The 14,415-nt window shown below is 38.2% G+C and overlaps 3 protein-coding genes across 3 annotated transcripts; 1 reads left to right on the plus strand and 2 right to left on the minus strand.

The window, feature by feature from the left end:
• Positions 1-4,629: 4,629 nt before the first annotated feature.
• LOC110919023 (uncharacterized mitochondrial protein AtMg00810-like) lies at positions 4,630-5,945 on the minus strand. The gene is made up of 3 exons (XM_035982260.1): positions 5,854-5,945; positions 4,976-5,751; positions 4,630-4,871 (listed from the first exon to the last, which is right to left on the minus strand). The coding sequence occupies exons 1-3, from the start codon at positions 5,943-5,945 to the stop codon at positions 4,630-4,632; spliced, it is 1,110 nt and encodes a 369-aa protein (XP_035838153.1).
• Positions 5,946-5,990: 45 nt separating this feature from the next.
• Positions 5,991-6,434, minus strand: LOC110919024 (uncharacterized mitochondrial protein AtMg00820-like). Its single transcript, XM_022163304.1, has one exon. It carries the CDS (start codon positions 6,432-6,434, stop codon positions 5,991-5,993), a length of 444 nt encoding a protein of 147 aa, XP_022018996.1.
• A 6,325-nt stretch (positions 6,435-12,759) lies between these two features.
• LOC110919025 (uncharacterized mitochondrial protein AtMg00810-like) lies at positions 12,760-13,920 on the plus strand. The gene has a single exon (XM_022163305.1). It carries the CDS (start codon positions 12,760-12,762, stop codon positions 13,918-13,920), a length of 1,161 nt encoding a protein of 386 aa, XP_022018997.1.
• The last annotated feature ends 495 nt before the right edge of the window (positions 13,921-14,415 follow it).

Genomic DNA, 14,415 nt, shown 5'->3' on the forward strand with positions numbered 1-14,415 from the left:
ATTGAACAAAATGTTAGAGCTTCTTCAATCACATAAGCTTCAGCTATATAACCTTCCGGCCTTTTCGGGGTTCGGACATAGTTTTTTTTAGCATTTTCATGTACCTTTCAAATGGATACATCCATCTAAAAGTTACTGGACCTCCCGCAATCGCTTGATCAGGTAAATGCATAAGTAAATGAACCATAATATCAAAACACGTCGGGGGATAGATCATCTCTAACTTGCATAGAATGGTAAGAATATCATCCTTCGCTTTCCTCATATCCTCAACTAATAGTGATCTGGAGCAAAGTTGCTTAAAAAAACATACAAAGGTCTACCATTGGTGTAGATGTATCTTTGGTCAAAAGCCCTCTAACCCCAATCGGTATCAAACGTTGCATGAGAATATGACAGTCATGAGATTTCAACCCAATAATGTTAGAATTGTTATCTGTCACCCTCTTGCTGATATTAGATCCAAACCCATCTGGTATTTTAACTTTTTTTACAAATTCACAAAAAAAGCTTTCGATCATCGGACTTGAATGAGTACTTTGGGTGGGGACTTAAGAACTTGCTACCCGATTGTTTCAACCATTGTGTCTGCCGAATATTTAGTTTTTCCAAGTCGTTTCATGCATTTGGCGTGAATTTGCTCTTGTCATTCATTGAGAGAGTACCAGGCAAGCTGTCGCATACATTTTTCTATATATTCATTATATCTAAGTTGTGCATCAGCTGCAAAGAAGACCAATACTTAAGTTCAAAAAATATACTTGAATGAGTACTTTGGGTGGGGACTTAAGAACTTGCTACCCGATTGTTTCAACCATTGTGTCGGCCGAATATTTAGTTTTTCCAAGTTGTTTCATGCATTTGGCGTGAATTTGCTCTTGTCATTCATTAAGAGAGTACCAGGCAAGCTGTTGCATACATTTTTCTCTATATGCATTATATCTAAGCTGTGCATCAGCTGCAAAGAAGACCAGTACTCAAGTTCAAAAAATATGCTTCGTTTGGTCCAGTTCAGCTCGAAATCTACCTGGTTTATCCTCCCACCTCCAAAAGTTGGATGCTTGCCTGGTAGACAATGAAGTAGACGACCGTGTTGAGCTTCTATGTCAGTAGGACTAAACTGTCTCGGAGGGCCTCGTGTCTCGAGTCTCCCATTAAAGTCGATACTTGTTCTCCACGGATGGTTGGCATCTAAGAACCAGTGATGACCAACATACACACATTTACTAGTTACACGCATTAAAGGAGTGTCTTCGTTGCAAGTCGGGCATGCCATGTAACCCTGTCCGCTCCAACCTGATAGACTACTTTGGGCTGAAAAGTCGTTTATGGTCCATAACAACACCGCCATCATTGTGAAGAATTCTTTTGTAGTTGCGTCTTTAGTACGTACAAATGAGTGCCACAAATATTTAAGCTCATCCACTAACGGTCTAAGGTAAACATCCATGTCTTTCCCAAGTGATTTAGGGCCAGGAATCAACAAGGTCAACATGATTGTGGACTCCCACATGCATAGCCATGGAGGCAGATTGTATGTGGTGAGTATAACCGGCCACGTGCTATGAGTTGAGGACTCGTTACCGTTAAGGGGATTAATACCGTCAGCTGCAAGCCCCAGGTGAACATTTCGTGGCTCCATCGTGAAGTTTGGGTACTTTCTATCAAAGTCTTGCCATGAAGATCCATCAACTGGATGCCGCATGGTCCCATCTTCTTAACGTCGGGTACTATGCCATATCATATCTTTTGGCGTGTGCCTTGAACAATACAAACGCCGAAGTCTAGGCGTCAAAGGAAAGTATCGTAACACACTGCGAGCTACCTTCATGTCTTTTGTGTCTTTATCCACCCATCGACTCTCGTTACAAACGAGACAATTTTGCAACGACTTGTGTTCTTTCCAGAAGAGAGCACAATTATTTACGCACGCGTCTATCATCTCATACGCCAAACCAATCTTCTTAAATATCTTCATAACTACATAATGCGTAGGGGGAATCTTGTTGCCTCTTGGCATTAAAACTTGCAGCAATGCGAGTAGATGATCAAATGAAATATTAGTCCAATGGCGCATCTCCTTCAGATTCATAAGTTTTGCTAAAAAGTCAAGGGAAGAAAACTCAGTACAACCGGGATATAATTATGTTTCAACTTCCTCTAGCAGGGCTTCAAAATCGTCATCAACACCGCTAGAATCTCCACCGACATCTCTTGGTTGTGGTCTGTATCTTCTTCCATATGCTCCCCCCCTAATGTCTTCAATAACGTATTCCATACCCTCCTGTGGCACAACATTATCTACTTCTACAACTGGAGGCCCAGATTTTTCGCCGTGATAGTCCCACTTTATGTAATCTTTCCAAAAACCATACGCCCCAAATGGAGTTTCATTTTTGTCATGGTTGTTAAGCCAGAACATTTATATTTGGAATACGAACATCTAACTTCATAACGGTCGGGGATCACTCTTTCACTTATCGCGATAAAAGACTTGAGTCCTTGCTCGAAGTGAGTTGTTTGACGTGGAGAATCAATCCAGCTTTTATCGATAGGCATTGTGTAATTGAAAGATAATTTAAGAAAATAATTTCTAAATCAATTCCGGGCGAGTATTTCTAAGCTCATTATATTTAAAATGACGAATTCAATATCGGCACGTATTTCTAAGCTCGTTATGTTCTAAATGATGGTTTAAATTTGGTTATGTTTTAATTGATGATTTCAATTTAGATGGGATATTTTTAAAGCTCGTTATGTTTTAAATAATGATTTCAATTTCGAGCGGGTATTTATTTTGAAACTTAAACACACACACACACACATATATATATATATATATACTAATTTATTTTTAAAACTAAACATAAATACATATATTTGTCAAACTTAAACATACTACATACTAACATACTAAGTTATACATACTACAAAATTTTAAGCAATGGCGTATCAATTTCACATACATACTAACATATACACATTTACATACAAACATACATCCTTACATACACATTTACATTCCTACACAAACCCAAAATTACACAATTTTTTCAACATTTACATGCTAACATACACACATTTTCACCAAATACACGTAATTTATGCATTCCTACAAACACCTACATAAACACATACATAGACTCATATATACACATTATAACCAAATACACGCAATTTATACATAATTACAAGCTAACATACACACATACATACTAATATACACACATTTTCACCAAATACACATAATTTATACATACTTACAAACTAACATACACATATACATACTAACATACACACATACATAGACTTACATACACACATTTTCACCAAGTCATACATTATACATTTCCACATACATTTACTAACATATACACATTTACATACAAACATAGATCCTTACATACACATTTACATACACATATAGATACTAATATACACACATTTTCACCAAATACACATAATTTATGCATACTTACATGCTAACATACACATGTACAATCTTACATTCACCTACATACACACATACATATACCAAATACACATACATTGTACATTCATGCATACATATACCAAACATATATTCTAACATACACCTACATTACACAATTCCTCATATTCAACAAAAATAAATAGGAAACTAAACTTCAAAATGATGTTTCTTCTCATGGAGGAGGCAGAGACGTTGTAGATGACCGAAATTCTCTAGCATACACATATACATACACCAAGAATCAAGAAATTAACAACATATATAACAAAATAAACAAGAAATTCAACATAAAACAAACAATACTAACCGATTTGAAGTAGATATTGGTAAAAATGAAGAGAAATCTCCAATTTGGAGAGAACCCGTGAGAGAGATGAAAGGTTTTGGGGAAAGTGGAAGAAGAGGGAAAGATTGGCATTGTTTCTGCTGTATTATGCGAAGTACTAATAGTGGCGACAGCCTGTCTCCGCTCTTAACCTAAAATGTCGCCGCTATTAGGTAGGAAAAACCCCATCTGTTGGATGAGGATAATAAACGTGTGGCTAGGGTTTCACTTGGGACACCGGGTGCGGATAAGGGCAATAGCTGCGACATATTGGATGTCGCCGCTATTACTCGTTATTCTTGTAGTGTGTGGAGAGAATCTTGAAATTCAAAACAAATAAGATTGAGAGAAAAAATGGAATCTTGATTTATAAATGAATATAAACTAATAATGAGGTGATGTCTAGGAAGCAAGATGTTATGGTAGGAACTTGTGAGAGATTGTCGGCTATCGCCAAAAGAAGCAAGCAGAGTTTCAGAAATAGGGTGTCTTTTGCCTATTTCATTTGTTTTTTAGCAGAGATACATGCAGGTAAATTTTTCTTTAAATAATGTATATGTGTTATGTTGACTGGTACGATGATAAGAGAGAGAAGAAGCAAAAAAATTGAAAAATACTTTTTATTACTTCACTTGCCAATTACACGTAAATCACATACTTTAAATAAGAAACTATCCTAATTCCATAATAATTCTAAAACATACTGAGATAAATATAAATTCCTAAACTACATTTATCTATAAGCTATTAGATAGGTAACAATAATAATTAAATCATTAATTATTGTTGTTTTACGTCTTAAGTCCTTAGACTATGATCTCCTCCAAACCGCCCCTCTAAGATCCGCCGAACCGCCCTTAATGTCCTTTGAGATTTTCCCATAACCGAAATCGGTAGTATTAGTATTTCCACACTCCCTCTCAATGCCGATTTCTTTCATTCCCATCATCACACAGAATTCAACCCTCTTTGCTTTAGGTAATCCTTTCGTTAACATATCAGCTACTTGCAAGCTCGTATCAACATGAACTAAATCAATTTCACCACTCAACACTTTTTCACATACAAAGTGATAGTCCACTTCAATGTATTTGGTTCGCGCATGAAAAGTCGGGTTCTCAGTGAGTTGTATTGCCAACATGTTATCACAAAACAACTTGACTTTATAGTCCACTTCTGATTCAATTCTTGCAATAATCGAACTAGCCAAGCAAGCTCTTGAGCTGCTAAAGTTGAAGCCCGGTACTCGGCCTCGGTTGTCGACAACGATACTATTGGTTGATGCTTGCTACACCATGATACCACACTATCTCCGATAAAGAACACATAAGCCGACCTTGATCTTCGTTCATCTAGATCTCTAGCATAGTCGGTGTCACAGAATCCCTTGAGTTTGATCCGTGACTCCCTCTTGAAATCAAGTTCAAACCCAATTGTATACTTGATGTACCGTAATGCACGTCGAGATGCAAACAAATGTGATTTTCTTGGTTCTTGCATGAAACGACTTAACACCCCAACAGAAAACGCAATATCGGGTCGAGTTAAAGTTAAGTAACTGAGACTTCCAATTATTTGGCGATATTCTGTTGGATCTTCTAGCTTGGTTCCACTTTTTTTGTACAGCTTGATATTCACATCGATTGGGGTTACAGCGGTTTTCGCATCATACATTCCAAACCTTTGCAACAACTCTCTTGTATACTTGCTTTGGTGTAAAACCAATCCACTTGAATTATACGAAACCTCAAGCCCAAGAAAGTGATTCAAACATCCCAGATCTTTAATCTTTAATCTTGTACTAATATTTAACTGAAGTTGCTTTGTTTCATAGACCCAATTTCCGGTTACAATTAGATCGTCAACATAAATAAGAACTATAGCAATGTTGTCACCCGACCTTTTAACAAACAAACTTGCATCTGCTGTAGTGCTATAATATCCACACTTTTCCAAGAACTCTTTGATCTTACTGTACCATGCTCGTGGAGATTATTTAAGCTCGTACAATGCCTTTTTTAATTTGCATACATACCCGAGTTGAGCCTTCACTTCATATCCAGACGGTTGAGCCATATAAATAGTATGATTCAGGTCACCATATAAAAAGGTGTTGTTAACGTCCATTTGTTCAAGTTTCCATCCTAAGCTCGTTGCCACCGCTAATAACACTCAAACCGTAGTTAATTTAGCAATGGGACTAAACGTCTCATCATAGTCAAGACCATACTCTTGTGAAAAACTCCGCGCCACAAGCCGTGCTTTATACCAATCAATAGACCCGCCGACTTTTCGTTTGAGTTTGTAGACCCATTTACACGAGAGTGTTTTACACGAGAGTGTTTTTACACCTTCTAGTTTAAGAACTAATTCCCTGGTTTCGTTTTCTCTAAGAGCATTGATCTCTTGATTCATAGCATTAACCCATTCCGGTTGCTTACTGGCTTCGGAAAAACTTTTGGGTTCAGCTATATTTTCTTCAATTGACACTACATATGCATACCTGGGATTTTGACATTTCTCCCTACTCGACCTTTTCAACTGTGGCTGTTGCTCGGGCTCAACAACTTCATCACTTTGTCCTTCATGTTCGATTTCCACGAGTTCGGTCGTCATTTCGCTATCGTCAAACATGGCCAGCCTTCAATAGACTCTTCTAATTCAACCTTTAGCTCTTTTTGTATCGGGTAACGACTCTTTTTTATTGACCACCATGACGAATTTTCGTCAAATACCACGTGACATGACACATAATAACGACCCGTATTTGGATCGGAACACTTCCATCCCTTTCTTACTTCGTCATATCCAACGAAAATACATCGAACTGATTTCTTCTCTAGTTTGTCTTGTAAGTGACTCGGGACAAAAACATAACATACACACCCAAAAACCTTGAAATAACTCACAGTGGTTTTATTTTTAATAGAAGTTCATAAGGAGTTTTATGGCTTAACCCTTGTTTTGGTAATTGATTGATTACATAAGTGGCGGTCTTCATGGCTTCGGCCCAATATCTACCCGGCACATTCTTGTCATGTGTCATACTTCCTAATATTTCAGATAAGTGCATGTTCTTACGCTCCGAAACACTATTTTGTTGCGGTGTATTTGGACACGTCAATTATCTTCCAAAATTGAATGCTTTCAAGAAATCATTGAATTCCCTTGATGTATATTATCCACATCCGATCGTAGCACTTAAATCTTCAAATTTGTACCTCTTTCTGCTTCAAGTTTAAATTATTTAAACTTCGACAATGCTTCCTATTTTTCCTTGATGAACGACACACAAACGTAACAGGAATAACGTCTATGAAAGTTATCATGTACTTCATGCCGCTTAGAGACTATTGCTTCACCGGTCCGAATACATCGGTGTGAACAAGTTCCAACGGTTCTTTCGTTTTTTGTTTTAGCTTTTCAAATGGAAGTTGATGTGCTTTTCCAAATTGACATCCTGCACACACAATATTGTTAGTAACTTCTAGTTTGGCTAAACCATTAACAATTTCTTTCTTTGATATTAAGTTCAGCTTATCGTGAGCAATGTGACCAAGTCTCGCATGCCACAAATCCGTGCTATCTTTATTTCGGGTTTTCTCGATGTACGCTAGGGATGAGCTCGGTACCGACTAGTACCGAACCGGTCCGAAACCAAAAGTACCGGTACCGAAAATCCCCAAAAGTAGATACCGGTACCGGTACCGAATATACCCGGTATGTTATGGTTCGGTACCGGTACCGGTACGGTACCGGTATTTGAGGGTAAAAATCGGTAAATACTGGTACCAGACCGGTACTGGACCGGTACCGAAAATGTACTCGGTTCGGTAAATTCGGTACCGGTACCGGTTCGGTACACATACCAGGTACCATTTGCTCATCCCTAACGTATGTCGATTCAGCCGAGAAAACATACACGGACTCCTTCTTCTTTCCTTGGAGTATCGGTTTGGATTTTGTTTCAAAATCATCAAATATTCGAACATCATTCGGATTGAACAAAACATGCTTAACGATTGCAGTAATTTGAGGAACTGAGATTATATTCTTTTTCATACCTGGTACGTGATACACCTCTTCTAATTTTAGCCCATGGTCACTTCTTTGATTAGAAAACGTTACATAACCAATGTTCAAGACTTGATGCCTTGAGTTATCAGCTATCACAATTACTCGGTTACCTTCGTATCGTTTTGTGTTGGTTAATCGGTCCTTATCACCGGTTAAGTGATTTGAGTACCCCGAATCTACAATCCATTCATCAAGCTTATTTGTCTGTGGCTCAACGGTTATCGTAAGAGCATGGATCTCTTTGGTTTGAGCCAAAAACGCTTCGGCATCCCATTCTTCCTCGTTCTCAACCGTTGTTGTATTACCCTCTTCTTAGCGTGGCTTCTTGCAATCTTTAGACATGTGACCTTTGATCCCGCAATTGTAGCATTTAAAGGGAAAACGCTTATTCCTACTCTGCTTTTTGTCATCAGAGTTTTCTTCTTTGTCATTACCCCTTCTTTTCTCGGAACTTTGACCCTACTTTGCCTTATCACGGTTACGGTTTTGCCACTTCTTTTCTTTAGACCTCGAAGTATACAAAGCCTCGGTTTCGTTTTTGAAAGCTACTTTGGTATGTTGTTTTGCATAGGCTTCTTGACCCGCCAAAAGATTCTCAAATTCGGTAATACTAGGTTGTGTTGCCCATCCATTGATTGCAGTAATGAAACTACGATACTCGGGTTTTAACCGTGGATAAGTATGTGTTTCATACGTGCTTCACTAACTCTTGATTGTGGATCAAGTTCACCGACTTCATGACATAAATTTTTAACCATACGAAAGTATTGTGAGATAGAAAGGTCAACTTGCGAGATAGTCATCAACTCACCTTCAACCAATTGTAACCGCGCATCGTTCCTCTTACTAAACAAAGCTTAAAGAGTATCCTAGACCTGTTTTGGAGAATTAAGATCTTGCACATGATCGAGGACGTCATCCTCAACCGTAGTCTTAATAATAAACAGCGCACGTCCCGCCTTGATCTGCCACTTACCAATTGTGCCATTGATATCGTTTGTGGGTTGTCGGATGTCAATGTCATTGGTTACTTGCCATAAATCTTGTCCTTGAAGATAGGATTTTATACAAGTTGACCATTGTTTATAGTTTGTTTGATTCAACTTCTTGATGCCATTCACCACTTGAAATTCAGCAATCTTGTTTGTCGTCAAAACTTCACTGCCTTCTGATTACTTTCCTCCACGTTAGAAAGAATATTGCAATCTGTTCTAATTCCCAATATTCGGCCTGACCAATATTAACGAACAGGTTTCCGGCTTCGATCAGGTGTTCTTCGGTTGTTCCTGCTGATCGGTTTCAATTGTTGAACGTGTTCTTGGTTTCGTACATTCTGATACCAGTTGTTGACTGGTACCATGATCAGAGAGAGAAGAAACAAAAAATTGGAAAATACTTTTTATTACTTCAATTGCCAATTACACGTAAATCACATACTTTAATTAAGAAACTATCATAATTCCATAATAATTCTAAAACATACTGAGATAAATATAAATTCCTAAACTACATTTATCTATAAGCTATTAGATAGATAACAATAATAATTAAATCATTAATTAATATTGTTTTACGTCTTTAGTCCTTAGACTATGATCTCCTCCAAACCACCCCTCAGAGATCGGCCGAACAACCCTTAATGTCCTTTGAGATTTACCCATAACCGAAATAGGTATTGTTAGTATTTCCAAATGTTACATGGTTTACATGCATATAAATGTGTTTTGAGTATGTATCATTTTGGTAAAAGGTATTTAAAAGTATTTAAAAAAATTTGTTTACCATGTGACCTCTTGAAATTTGTTTTAGGGCGTGACAAGTTGTATCATAACTTTAGTTTAGAGAGTTAGGTATTAATACTTTAGTTTCTTGACTTAAAATATAGATTCGCGGACATTAGGAATGCCAACTAAGTGCTTAATATATGTATAGTATAATATAGGCTAGGAACTACTATGCCTTTGTGTCTAGAGTTATTTCTTGTTACAAGAATCTTGTTGTCTTCTGCCTAAAACTATGTATAGATTTATGTGCAAGGGTAGAGAAAAGATGGCAAGATGAGGTAGAAGGGGGAAGTAGCGCATTTGAAACCAATCTCGGAGATAAACAAAGCTGGAAGGATTAGGATGACTAATCAGGCGATGCAAGAGGCGATTGCTACAGAAGTTACAAAGGTAGTGCAGGTTGCACTACATTTATTATAGAATATGGGAAGAATAATATGGGGCTTTTATTGTGCAACATTCTCTCCTTATTTGTCTCTCCAAGACTATTGCCCCATGATGATTTCCATTCCTGTTTTATCTCCTTTCATTGTGCCTTTTATTGTGCCTCTCTTTTGTTATATATAGAGGTCACATTCTTGCTTTGTAATCATCAAAATATCATCATCCGAATATCATCAATAAAACAAAACCCATAACAATTTTGTTATGGTATCAGAGCGGTCTCTGTGAAGATCCTCCGATCAAAATCAAACCCCATCAATGGGTGGTTACATGGATAAAAAGGGAAAATGGATAGTCGACTCGGGCGCTACCGATCATATCATTTCTGATGATTCCTTGCTTTAAAACAAAAGGAGAAGACGCTATGAGCCCCCCGTCACTATACCAAATGGGGAGGTTGTATCCGTTGAGGGGAGAGGAGATTGTGCTCTTCCAAGTGGGGCGATAATTAGAGAAGTTTTTCATATCCCAAAATTTAAATGCAATTTGCTTTCTGTTAGTAGATTGTCTAAAGAACTTCAATGTGCTATTACATTTTTTCCTGATTTTTGTACCATGCAGGACTTGCGCTCGAGGAGATTGATTGGAGCGGGTGATTGCGAGAATGGTCTCTACAAAATGGGGGTGTTTGAAACCAAGCGGCATGCTATGATGACTACTCAAAGTATGTGGCACAAGAGATTAGGTCACCCATCAAACTCTAAATTATGTCATTTGGATTTTTTTAAAAAACACTTCTTTGGATAATAAGGTTTTTTGTGATTCATGTGTTAAAGCGAAATTCACAAGATTGACACCCATCAAACTCTAAATTATGTCATTTGGATTTTTTAAAAAACACTTCTTTGGATAATAAGGTTTTTTGTGATTCATGTGTTAAAGCGAAATTCACAAGATTGTCGTTTCCAACTAGTGTTACCAAAACAAATGCTTGTTTTGAATTAATACATTGTGATATATGGGGCAAATATCGCACACCATCTCTTACACGTGCGAACTATTTTTTAATAATAGTTGACGATTTTAGCCGTTCTGTGTGGGTTTTCCTTCTCAAACACAAAGATCAGGCAAGTATTTGTCTCGTAGATTTTCACAAAATGGTTAAAATTCAATTTGAGAAGGATATCAAAAGAATAAGGTGTGACAATGGTGGGGAATTTGTTTCAAACAAAATGCTTGATTTTTATGCGAAGCAAGGGATTTTGCTTGAAACTTCCTGTCCACACACACCCCAACAAAATGGTGTAGTGGAACGAAAACACCGGCACCTGTTAGAAACAGCACGCGCCTTAAAATTCGAGGCGAATCTACCCACAAAATTTTGGGTAGAATGTGTTTTAACAGCAGCACATGTTATAAACCGTTTACCATTTGAAGTGATTGAGAATAAAACGCCCTATGAAATTTTACACAACTCAAAACCCGACTATGATCATATGAAGGTTTTTGGGTGTCTAGCTTACTATAGGAGTGTTGAGACCGATGGAGATAAGTTTGAAGTGAGGGGGAGACCTGGTGTTTTCCTTGGGTATCCTCCCGGAACCAAAGGATACAAAATCTATGATCTCAAACACAGCAAGATGGTGACCTCTAGAGATGTCAAATTTCTAGAAAATATTTTTCCTTTTGCTCGAAACATTACTGAGAAAGAAGAAATTTTTGTTTTACCTCAAAGGTGGGATGAAGAAAAGGACATAGACAATGGTGGGCTAAATCAAACTCGGCCCAAAGATGCCCTCCCCACTTCTGTTTTTTTCTGAAAATGAGCCACAAGAAACACATGATTGTCCAGATCTATCTGGGCCAAATGAAGACACCAATGAGCCTGTCACATCCAGATCAAACCAAGCCAACCAACCTCAGCCCGAAAACACCCATGAGCAACCAGAAAACCATGACGTTCCAGATCCATCTGGACTAAATGACGACACAACTGGGCCTGCCACATCCGGTCCAAACCAAACCAGCCAAAACCAACCCGAAAACACCCATGAACCCGTTTAAGATGACCAACATGAAATAGGGTTTGAAACTACCAATGAAACACATCGGCCCACAATTGAAAATGCAAGACCAATAAGAAGCAAATCACGACCTGCGCGACTTGATGGTTTTGAAGTCAACCTACCCCCATCATTAGACCATACGCAATCATCGCTCCATCAAGACTCCTCCACGGTACATCCCTTAGCACATTTTATTTCCTATGATAATTTTACTAACACTCATAAAGCTTTTCTGACGGCCATTACCACAAATAATGAGCCTAAAAATTTTAAACAAGCCGTGAAAGATGTCAGGTGGATCGAAGCCATGAAACAAGAGATCCAAGCTCTTGAAGAAAATAAGACTTGGTCTTTGGAAGAGCTACCAAAAGGAAAGCGAGCGAGTGATTCGAAATGGGTCTACAAGATTAAGTACAAGCCAAATGGAGATGTTGAACGATACAAGGCACGTCTTGTGGCTAAAGGCTTCACACAGATGGAAGGGGTCGATTTCCATGAAACTTTTGCCCCTGTTGCAAAATTAGTGACGGTGCGCACCCTTTTGACCGTGGCCGTGAGCGTGATTGGCACATTCACCAACTTGATGTGAACAATGTATTTTTGCATGGCGACTTCCATGAAGATGTTTACATGAAGATACCCCAAGGTTTTGGAAAACAAGATGACAATAGGGTATGCAAACTCAAGAAATGCTTGTACGATCTCAAGCAAGCTTCAAGAAATTGGTATCAAAAGTTCACTCATTCTTTATTAGAAATTGGTTTCAAGCAAACTCCCGCCAATTATTCTCTCTTCATTTTCAAAGAAAACAAAATTTTTGTTGCTGCGCTCATTTATGTCGATGATGTTGTTCTTGTGAGAAATGACTCGAGAAAAATACAAGCAACCAAGGACTTTCTGGATAAGCGATTTAGCATCAAAGACCTTGGACCCTTAAAATATTTTTTGGGCATTGAGGTCGCTAAAACCAATGAAGGTATGGTTTTAAGTCAACGAAAATACACATTGGACATCCTTGAAGATGTTGGTATGACGGGTTGTAGACCAAGTTCTTTCCCTATGGAACAAAACTTGAAACTTGATATGTGCGATAAGGAACCTCGTGTCGATGCTAATCAATATCGTAGATTGATTGGAAGACTTCTTTATTTGCAAGCTACGAGACCTGATATAGCTTATGCAGTGAACATTTTGAGTCAATTCGTCAATTATCCTAGACAAACTCACATGGAGGCTGCTACTCGTGTCTTGCGTTATTTGAAAGGAACTCTAGGACAAGGTATTCTCATTCCTAAAGAAGGCGTGGCGAATCTCTTGGCCTATTGTGATTCCGATTGGTTAGGATGTCCAATGACTAGACGGTCCAGAACTGGTTATTTACTTCTTCTTGGAGGAGCTCCTATTTCTTGGAGGACCAAAAAGCAGTCGGTTGTCTCCAAATCCTCAGCAGAAGCCGAATATCGAGCCATGTCTAATGCTGTTAGTGAAATCTTGTGGATGAGGTGGCTTTTACGCGAGCTTGACATGGCTCCTGTCGGACCGACCCAATTGTTTTGCGACAATCAAGCTGCTCGTCACATAGCAAATAACCCGGTTTTTCATGAGCGCACCAAACACGTAGAAATGGACTGCTACTTTATAAGGGAAAGAGTTGATTCTATGGAGATATGTCCCATGTCTATTGCCACCAAAGATCAAATTGCTGACGTTCTTACAAAAGACTTAGGGGCCAACTCACTTTGTTTCCTGCTGTGCAAGTTGGGTGTTCGGAACCTTCACGCTCCAACTTGAGGGGGAGTATAGAATATGGGAAGAATAATATGGGGCTTTTATTGTGCAACATTCTCTCCTTATTTGTCTCTCCAAGACTATTGTCCCATGATGATTTCCATTCCTGTTTTATCTCTCCTTTCATTGTGCCTCTCTTTTGTTATATATAGAGGCCACATTCTTGCTTTGTAATCATCAAAATATCTCATCCGAATATCATCAATAAAACAAAACCCATAACAATATGGGAAGAATAATATGGGGCTTTTATTGTGCAACATTCTCTCCTTATTTGTCTCTCCAAGACTATTGCCCCATGATGATTTCCATTCCTGTTTTATCTTCTTTCATTGTGCCTTTTATTGTGCCTCTCTTTTGTTATATATAGAGGCCACATTCTTGCTTTGTAATCATCAAAATATCATCATCCGAATATCATCAATAAAACAAAACCCATAACAATTTTGTCATTTATTAATAACAAAAAGTATGGAAACCAAGAGAGTCTCTAGGCAG

The sequence above is a fragment of the Helianthus annuus genome, chromosome 2, assembly GCF_002127325.2.
Source record: "Helianthus annuus cultivar XRQ/B chromosome 2, HanXRQr2.0-SUNRISE, whole genome shotgun sequence".
NCBI lineage: Eukaryota > Viridiplantae > Streptophyta > Magnoliopsida > Asterales > Asteraceae > Helianthus > Helianthus annuus.